Source organism: Babylonia areolata, chromosome 27 (genome assembly GCF_041734735.1).
Source record: "Babylonia areolata isolate BAREFJ2019XMU chromosome 27, ASM4173473v1, whole genome shotgun sequence".
Classification (NCBI taxonomy): Eukaryota; Metazoa; Mollusca; class Gastropoda; order Neogastropoda; family Buccinidae; genus Babylonia; species Babylonia areolata.
In genome coordinates, this window is record NC_134902.1 from 793,270 (window position 1) to 803,269 (window position 10,000).

At 44.5% G+C, this 10,000-nt stretch overlaps 1 protein-coding gene across 2 annotated transcripts in view; it reads right to left on the bottom strand.

Annotated features, from left to right (window-relative positions):
- LOC143301319 (uncharacterized) overlaps positions 1 to 10,000 on the bottom strand; it is a 122,945-nt gene that overhangs the window by 70,951 nt on the left and 41,994 nt on the right. For both annotated transcript variants that reach the window (XR_013057766.1, XM_076615526.1), the window contains exons 11-12: positions 9,807 to 9,897; positions 7,494 to 7,615 (exon numbers count right to left, since the gene is read on the bottom strand). Coding sequence is in view for 1 of the 2 variants with exons in the window: in XM_076615526.1 (XP_076471641.1) it covers positions 7,494 to 7,615; positions 9,807 to 9,897 (213 nt within the window). In the remaining variant the exon portion in view is untranslated. The remainder of the gene's footprint in view (positions 1 to 7,493; positions 7,616 to 9,806; positions 9,898 to 10,000) is intronic.

The window sequence follows — 10,000 nt, forward strand, 5'->3', positions numbered from 1 at the left end:
ACAAAGATGACTGTACTGATGCTGACAAAGTGACACTGATGCTGACAGAGATGACTGTACTGATGCTGACAGAGATGACTGTAACTGATGCTGACAAAGATGACTGTACTGATGCTGCCATTGATGACTGTACTGATGCTGACAAGATTGACTGTACTGATGCTGACATAGATGACTGTACTGATGCTGACATAGATGACTGTACTGATGCTGAAAAGCTGACTGTACTGATGCTGACGAAAGTGACACCTGATGCTGACAAAGCTGACTGTACTGATGCTGACACCTCAGAGTCTCAGAAGCTGTCTCCTGCCGACCGCTGGATGGCGTGTGTTAACCACATCGGCCACCGAGTCTCCTCGCCACGTCCCGCCATCCCCCCAGTCCCTCTGCACGGTCAGTCCGCCCCGTCTGTCTGATCTGGTCTGTCTCCCTCTTCCCTGTCTCTCCCTCTGCCTGTAGTAGTATAGTAGTAGCTGTTGTTGTTGTAAAGAAAGGGGGCGTGGAGGGTGGGAGAGGGTGTGTGTGTGTGGTGTGTGTGTGTGTGTGTGTGTGTGTGTGTCCGCTGTGTTTGTTTGTGTGCGACTGTACACACACGTCTCTGTCATTGTGTGACTGCAGGTCAGGTCTGTGTCACTGTGTGACTGGAGGTCTGTGTCACTGTCACTGTGTGACTGCAGGTCTGTGTCACTGTTTGACTGCAGGTCTGTGTCACTGTGTGACTGCAGGTCTCTGTCACTGTGACTGCAGGTCACTGTCACTGTGTGACTGCAGGTCTGTGTCACTGTCACTGTGTGACTGTAGGTCTGTGTCACTGTCACTGTGTGACTGTAGGTCTGTGTCACTGTCACTGTGTGACTGTAGGTCTGTGTCACTGTGTGACTGTAGGTCTGTGTCACTGTCACTGTGTCATGTGACTACAGGTCTGTGTCACTGTGTCATTGTGTGGACTGCAGGTCTGTGTCACTGTGTGACTGTAGGTCTGTGTCCACTGTGTGACTGGCTAGGTCTGTGTCACTGTCACTGTGTGACTGCAGGTCTGTGTCACGTGTCACTGTGTGACTGCAGGTCTTGTGTACTAGTTTTTGTGACTGTAGGTCTGTGTCACTGTGTGACTGTAGGTCTGGTGTCTACTGTCACTGTGTGACTGCAGGTCTGTGTCACTGTGTGACTGTAGGTCTGTGTCACTGTCACTGTGTGACTGCAGGTCTGTGTCACTGTGTGACTGTAGGTCTGTGTCATGTCATTGTGTGGACTGTTAGGTCTGTGTAACTGGTCACTGTGTGACTGTTCCCCTTTTCAGGGTCTGTGTCACTGTGTGACTGCAGGTATCTGTCACTGTAGTGACTGCAGGTCTTTGTCACTGTCACGGTGTGACTGTTAGGTCTTTGTCACTGTGTGACTGTAGTGTCTCTGTCAATGTCACTGTGTGCTTGTTAGAGTCTTTGTCACTGTGTGACTGTAGGTCTCTGTCACTGTGTGACTGTCGGTCTCTGTCACTGTCACTGTGTGTCTGTAGGTCTTTGGTCACCTGTGTGGACTGGAGGTCTTTGTCACTGTGTGACTGTAGGTCTCTTTCACTGTGTGACTGTAGGTCTCTGTCACTGTCACTGTTGTGGACTGTAGGTCTTTGTACTGTGTGACTGTAGTCTCTGTCACTGTCACTGTGTGTCTGTAGGTCTTTGTCACTGGTGACTGGTAGATCGTTGTCACTGGTGACTGTAGGTTCTTTGTCACTGTGGGACTGTAGTTCTCTGTCACTGTACCTGGTGACTGTAGGTCGTGTCACTGTGTGACTGCAGTCTCAGTCACTGTGACTGAAGGTCTGATGTGTTCACTGGGTGACTGTAGGTCTGTGTCACTTGGGTGACTGCAGATCTGTGTCGCTGTGTGACTGAGGACTGTTGTCCCTGTGTGAATGTAGGGTCTGTGTCACTGTTGTGTGTGACTGCAGATCTGTGTCACTGTGTGACTGCAGGTCTGTGTCAACTGTGTGATTGTATGTAACTGTCACTGTGTGACTGTTAGGTCTATGTCACTGTGTGACTGCAGGTTCTGTGTCACGGTGTGACTGCAGGGTCTGTGTCACTGTGTGACTGTATGTAACTGTACTGTGTGACTGAGGTCCTGTGTCACTGTGTGACTGCAGGTCTCTGTCACTGTCACTATGTGACAGCAGGTCTCTGTCACTGGCACTATGTGACTGCTGGTCTCTGTCACTGTCATTATGTGACTGCAGGTCTCTGGTCACTGTCACTATGTGACTGAGGGTCTCTGTCACGTCATTATGTGACTGCAGGTCTCTGTCACTGTCACTATGTGACTGCAAGGTCTCTGTCACTGTCATTATGTGACTGCAGGTCTGTGTCTCTGTTAACTATGTGACTGCGGTCTGTGTCCACTGTCATTATGTGTACTGCAGGTCGGTGTCACTGGCTCTATGTGACTGCAGGTCTCGTCACTGTCATTATGGACTGCAGTCTGTGTCACTAGTCATATGTGATGCAGGTCTGTGTCACTGTCATTATGTGACTGCAGGTCTGTTGTCACTGTGCACTATGTGACTGCAGGTCTTCTGTCACTGTCATTATGTGACTGCAGGTCTCTGTCACTGTCACTTGTGACTGCAGGTCTCTGTCACTGTCATATTGTGGACTGAGGGCAGGTCTCTGTCAGGACTTCCCATTGTGTTGGAGCAAGGTCTGGCGCTGTTGTAAGATCCCTCAGCAAACACAACACACGTAGACTTCTCTCAGTGGGCTCTTCTCACTGCTGCATTACTGCCCAGCACGTGAGTATGTGTTGTGTGTGTGTGAGGTGTGTGTGTGTGTGTGTGTCGTTGTGTGTGTGTTTCCGCCTCTCTCTGTCTCTGTGACCTGTTCTCATTTCTGTCTAACTGTTCACTTCTCCATTCTATATGTAGACCTTCAGGGACCATAACCCCCTTACAAAGGCGAGAACGGGTCGGGGGAGGGGGCGGGGGGGGGGGGGGGGGGGGGGTGGGGGGGGGTTTTTCCATTAAGGGGGGTTTTCCCCGGGGGGGGGAAAAGGTTTGGGGGGGGGAATTTGGGTTTGGGGGCCTTTTCCAAATTTTTTTACCTTGGACTCCCGAAAAAAGAATTAGGTATGAATATTCCTTTCTGTAGACATATAAAATTTAAAACTGTGTAATAAAAAAGGGTGTGGTCCCGGCCGTTTCAACCCCATATACCTAAAGGTTATTTTTCCCCCAAAAAGAAAAAAAAAAGGGTCAATTTTTCCCCCTCCCCCTGCATTTAAACGTAATTTAAAAGATTCAGTCCCAGAGAATTTTGTAAAAAAAAAAGTGCGGGTCCCCTTCCCAGGGAATTTTGAGGATTGGGGGGTAAAAAACCACAAACAATTCTAGCACAAAAGCTAGGGGGTGTTACAGAAAGAAAGTAAACGTTTTTGTAAAGTAAAAGGGAGTGAAAGATTTGTTCGGCTCCGTTAATCAGGTTGGTTGTAGATAACTGTTCAGTTTTGTAAAGTCTAGATAAAAGATTTTTGGGAAACAAAAAAAGTCTTTTCCCCCCCTTTATAATAACCCTCAGAAAAAAAAGAAAACAAAAACCGCAAAAAATGCCTGCACCAAAACACACACACACACGGGGTTCCGCCCCGCGAATTTTTTTTTCACAATTTTGGGTGTGCGGGCGATTGAGTAAGGTTTTTGTTGCCCCGTTTCTCCAGGTTCCCTTGATGGTTCGGGAAAATTTCCCGGGGAAATTTTAAAAAATCAGAGCATACTGGCACGAAAGTTACGTGAATATTTTCTTAGTTGTTTGGAGTTTTTCTAATTTTTAAAAAATTTGAAAAAGAGGAAAAAGGGGAAGACAAAACGCTTGCACGTTTTTTTCAAGTTTTTTACAAACACGCGCGTTGACTTACACACACGCGCGCAAGGGAAAAACAAACACACACACACACACCCCAAAATCTTGGAAAAAAAAACTTTCCCGAGAATAGGAAGGGGGGTTTCGTGAAAAAGGCTTTATTTAAAACAAAAATTGGGGCGGGTGTTTTCCCTGAAACGCCAAGGATGGTCAGAGGAAAACCCGGGGTCTGTTTTTTTTTTTGTTTTGTTTACTTGTTTGTTTTTCTTTTTTGGGCCCAAGTATGTGTATTTTTGTGTTTAATGGAAAAAAATTTTGTTTGGTTTTTTTTCTTTTTTATATATTTTTATTTGACTTTCGCCAAATATTTGAGTGTTGATGCTTGTTTGTAAAAAACAGGGGTTTTTTTCGTTCTTGTTCTTTTTTTATTTTAGATTTGAAAAAATGGTACGGTGGAAAACTCTGTTTTTTGAAATATTTAAAGGGGCAAATGATGTGGTTCCAATAAAAATTCATCCTGAAATTTGTCTAAAAAATCATCCTTTTAAAATGCCGGGGCTAAAATTTTTTTCAAAAAAGGAAAGATGTTTTTACAAAACTTTGAAAAAACCCCTATTCAGTCTATTTTTTTTACAGGAAAACACCTTTACCCAAAAAAAATGGGGAGACAAAAAAAGGGGGTTAATGGGGGATGAATGTGTTTTTCATCTTTTAATTTAGGTCCCCGAGGGTAGGGTAATTGCTAAAAACAACTTTCAGTTTTAAAATTTTAAAAAAAATTACCCGATACTTGGTAATTAACCCCCTTTTGGGCTTAAAATTTTGATATTGAAATTCTATTGGTAAAAACCCTTTATGGGGCCCCAACAGGATGACCCCATATTTTTTTAAAAAATTTAGAAAAAAGTGGAAAAGGGGAAGAAAAAATTTCCCCCCGGTCATAATGGGAGGGGGTTTGGGGAAATTTTGTAATGTCCCCAAAGTAGCTACCACAATTTAAAGATTTTTATAATAGGGGACAAAGAAAGAGTTTTAAAGTGATAGATGATTTACAGTTAGTAGGAATGGAGGGAAAACCAAAACGAAGTTTAAGATAAACTTCGAGGAGACCAACCCCCCTTTCAAAAAAGCCGTCTTGACTTTTTTTTGATCTTCAGATAACCTGGTTACTGATGTTTTAAAAGGCGCTGGTATTTTTTAGGTTTTAGAAGTCAACTTTGACTTAGTATTAAAACGAACCCAAAAAGAAAAACCCTTTTTGGGGAAATTTAACTCATTTTTTACTTAGAGGGCGTGATTTATTAAAATTAGTGAAAGGGAACAAAAGAGAAAATAAAGGAACAGGATCAGTTTTCTTTTGGGTTCTGTATTAAATACTAAGTCAAAGTTGACTTCTATAACCGTACAAAATACCAGCGTCTTTAACATCAGTAACCAGGTTATCTGAGATCAAGAAGAAGTCAAGACGGCTTTGTTGTAAGGGAGTTGGTCTCCTCGAAGTGTATCTTAAGACTTCAGTATTGAGTTCCCTCCATATATCTACTAACTGTAAATCATCTATCATCTTTAAAACTCTTTCTTGTGCTCCCTGATTATTCACATGCTTATAATTGTGGTAGTCTACGTTGGGATTCATTACTAAATTCCAATCCCCTCCCATTATGACGTTAGAAATTTCTTGCTCTTCAACTTTTTTCTGAATTTCTTCAAAAAATATAGGGTCATCTCTGTTAGGGCCATAAAGGTTTACCAATAGAATTTCAATATCAAATATGTTTAAGACCAAAATGATATAATTACCATGAGTATCTGTAATGTTTTTTTTAATTTTGAACTGAAAGTTGTTATTCAGCAAGATAGCTACTCCTCGTGACCTAGAATTATCAGATGAAAAAACACATTCATAACTCCATTCAGCCCTTATTTGTCTCTCCATCTTTTTTGTAAAGTGTGTATCCTGTAAAAAAAATAGACTGAATATTGTTTTTGTCTTAAGTATTGTAAAACATCTTTCCTTTTTTGAAAAGCACTTAGCCCCTGGCAGTTTAAGGATGATATTTTTAGACTATTCATGAGTGAATTGTATATTGGACCACACATATTGCACCATTAATATTTCAAAAACAGAGTTTTCCACCTGTACCATTTTTTTCTAATCTAAGAAATAAAAAAAGAACAAGAACGATAATGAATTCCCTGTTCTTTACAAACTGAAGCATCAGACACTCAAATATTTGGCGAAAGTCAAATGAAATATATGAAAAAGAAAAGAAACAAGACAAAATATTTTCCATTCACACAAAAATACACATACATTGGCAAAGAAGAAAAACAAACAAGTAAACAAAAACAAACAAAAAAACAGACACCTGTTTTCCTCTGACCATCCTTGGCGATCAGGGAAAACAACATCGCACAACTTTTGATTTCATAAAGCCGTATTTCACGAAACTCCTTCCTATTCTCGTGGAAAGTATTTTTTACAAGATGTGTGTGTGTGTGTGTGTGTGTGTGCGGCGCGTGTGTGTAAGTCAACGCGCGTGTGCGTACAAAACTTGTAAAAATCGTGCGAGCGATTTTGTCTTCTCTTTTTCTCTCTTTTCAGATTTTTTAACAAATTAGCAAAACTCCAAACAACTAAGACAATATTCACGTAACATTCGTGCCAGTATGCTCTGATTTTTGAACTCACTCGGAGATCCCGAACCATCAAGGGAACCTGGAGCACGTGCAACACAACCTTACTCACTTCGCCCGCAGTCACCTTTGTGAACAAGTTCGCGCGAACGTGTGTGTGTGTGTGTGTGTGCATGCTATTTCTTGCTGTATTTTGTTTCTTTTCTTTCTGGATGTTATTATATAGAGGTGGAAATAGACTTTTTTGTTGCACAAAAATCATTATCTTGACTTTACATATCTGAACAGTTATCTACAATCAACCTGATTAACGGAGCCCAGAAGCAGAATCTACACTCATATTTCTTCACAAAAACGTTTACTTTCTTTCTGTATCACCCATAGCTTTTGTGTTAGAATGTTTTGTGATTTATTACCCCCGAATCCTCAAAATTCCCTGGCAAGGGGACAGCACTTTTTTTTTTACAAAATTCTCTGGCACTGAACTGCTTTTAAATTACGGTATAAATGCGGGGGGAGGGTAAATATAGGCCATTTTTTCTTCTTTGGGCCCTATAAATAACCTTTGAGGGTATATGGGCTTGAAACGGCACTGTGACCACACCTTTCATTACACAGTTAATTTCAGTATGTCTACAGAAAGGTATATTCATACCTTAATTCATTTTTCGCAGTCAGGTATATTTGGATGGCAAACTGATCAAACTTTCTGGAGATCATAATGAACCCCCCCCCACCCCCCACCCCCCGCCCCCACACCCCGACCCGTTCTCCGCCGGGGTAAGCGGGTTATGGTCCCTGAAGGTCTACATAGAGAATGGAGAGAGTGAAAAAGTGAGACAGAAATGAAGACAGGTTAACAGAGACAGAGGCGGAAACACACACACACACACACACACACACACACACACACACACACACACACACACACGCGCGCACACACACACACACACACACACACACACACACACACACACTCACACACACACACACAGTACTCACGGTGCTGGCAGTATGCAGCAGTGAGAGACCCCAGCTGAGAGAAGTCAACGTGTGTGTGTTGCTGAGGGATCTTACACTGCGCCAGACCTTGCTCCACACAGGGGAAGTACTTTGACAGAGACCTGCAGTCACATAATGACAGTGACAGAGACCTGCAGTCACATAATGACAGTGACAGAGACCTGCAGTCACACAGTGACAGAGACCTGCAGTCACATAATGACAGTGACACAGACCTGCAGTCACATAGTGACAGTGACACAGACCTGCAGTCACATAATGACAGTGACACAGACCTGCAGTCACATAATGACAGTGACAGAGACCTGCAGTCACATAATGACAGTGACAGAGACCTGCAGTCACATAATGACAGTGACACAGACCTGCAGTCACATAGTGACAGTGACACAGACCTGCAGTCACACAGTGACAGAGACCTGCAGTCACACAATGACAGTGACAGAGACCTGCAGTCACATAATGACAGTGACAGAGACCTGCAGTCACATAGTGACAGTGACAGAGACCTGCAGTCACATAGTGACAGTGACAGAGACCTGCAGTCACATAGTGACAGTGACAGAGACCTGCAGTCACATAGTGACAGTGACAGAGACCTGCAGTCACACAGTGACACAGACCTACAGTCACACAGTGACAGTTACATACAGTCACACAGTGACACAGACCTGCAGTCACACAGTGACACAGACCTGCAGTCACACAGTGACAGAGACCTACAGTCACACAGTGACAGTTACATACAATCACACAGTGACACAGACCTGCAGTCACACAGTGACACAGACCTGCAGTCACACAGTGACACAGACCTACAGTCACACAGTGACACAGACCTGCAGTCACACAGTGACACAGACCTGCAGTCACACAGTGACACAGACCTGCAGTCACACAGTGACACAGACCTGCAGTCACAGTGACACAGACCTGCAGTCACACAGTGACACAGACCTACAGTCACACAGTGACAGTGACAGAGACCTACAGTCACACAGTGACAGAGACCTACAGTCACACAGTGACAAAGACCTACAGTCACACAGTGACAAAGACCTACAGTCACACAGTGACAGTGACAGAGACCTACAGTCACACAGTGACAAAGACCTACAGTCACACAGTGACAGTGACAGAGACCTACAGTCACACAGTGACAGAGACCTACAGTCACACAGTGACAAAGACCTACAGTCACACAGTGACAAAGACCTACAGTCACACAGTGACAGTGACAGAGACCTACAGTCACACAGTGACAGAGACCTACAGTCACACAGTGACAAAGACCTACAGTCACACAGTGACAGTGACAGAGACCTACAGTCACACAGTGACACAGACCTACAGTCACACAGTGACAGTGACACAGACCTGCAGTCACACAGTGACAGAGACCTGCAGTCACACAGTGACACAGACCTGCAGTCACACAGTGACAGTGACACAGACCTACAGTCACACAATGACAGTGACACAGACCTGCAGTCACACAGTGACACAGACCTGCAGTCACACAGTGACAGTGACACAGACCTACAGTCACACAGTGACACAGACCTGCAGTCACACAGTGACAGTGACACAGACCTACAGTCACACAGTGACACAGACCTACAGTCACACAGTGACACAGACCTGCAGTCACACAGTGACAGTGACACAGACCTGCAGTCACACAGTGACAGTGACACAGACCTGCAGTCACACAGTGACACAGACCTACAGTCACACAGTGACACAGACCTGCAGTCACACAATGACAGTGACACAGACCTGTAGTCACACAGTGACAGTGACACAGACCTACAGTCACACAGTGACACAGACCTACAGTCACACAGTGACAGTGACAAAGACCTACAGTCACACAGTGACAGTGACACAGACCTACAGTCACACAGTGACAGTGACACAGACCTGCAGTCACACAGTGACAGTGACCTGCAGTCACAGTGACAGAGACCTGCAGTCACACAGTGACACAGACCTGCAGTCAAACAGTGACACAGACCTGCAGTCACACAGTGACAGTGACACAGACCTCCAGTCACACAGTGACACAGACCTGACCTGCAGTCACACAATGACAGAGACGTGTGTGTACAGTCGCACACAAACAAACACAGCGGACACACACACACACACACACACACACACACACACACACACTCCTCCACCCTCACGCCCCCTCTTTTTACAACAACAACAGCTACTACTATTACTACTACAGACAGAGGGAGAGACAGGGAGAGGGAGACAGACAGACAGACAGACGGGCGGACTGACGTGCAGAGGGAGGTGGAGGACGTGGAGGAGACGGTGGCGAAGTGGTTAACACACGCCATCAGAGGTCGGCAGGAGGACAGCTTCTGGAACTCTGTGGTGTCAGCATCAGTACAGTCAGCTTTGTCAGCATCAGTGTCACTTTGTCAGCATCAGTACAGTCAGCTTTGTCAGCATCAGTACAGTCATCTATGTCA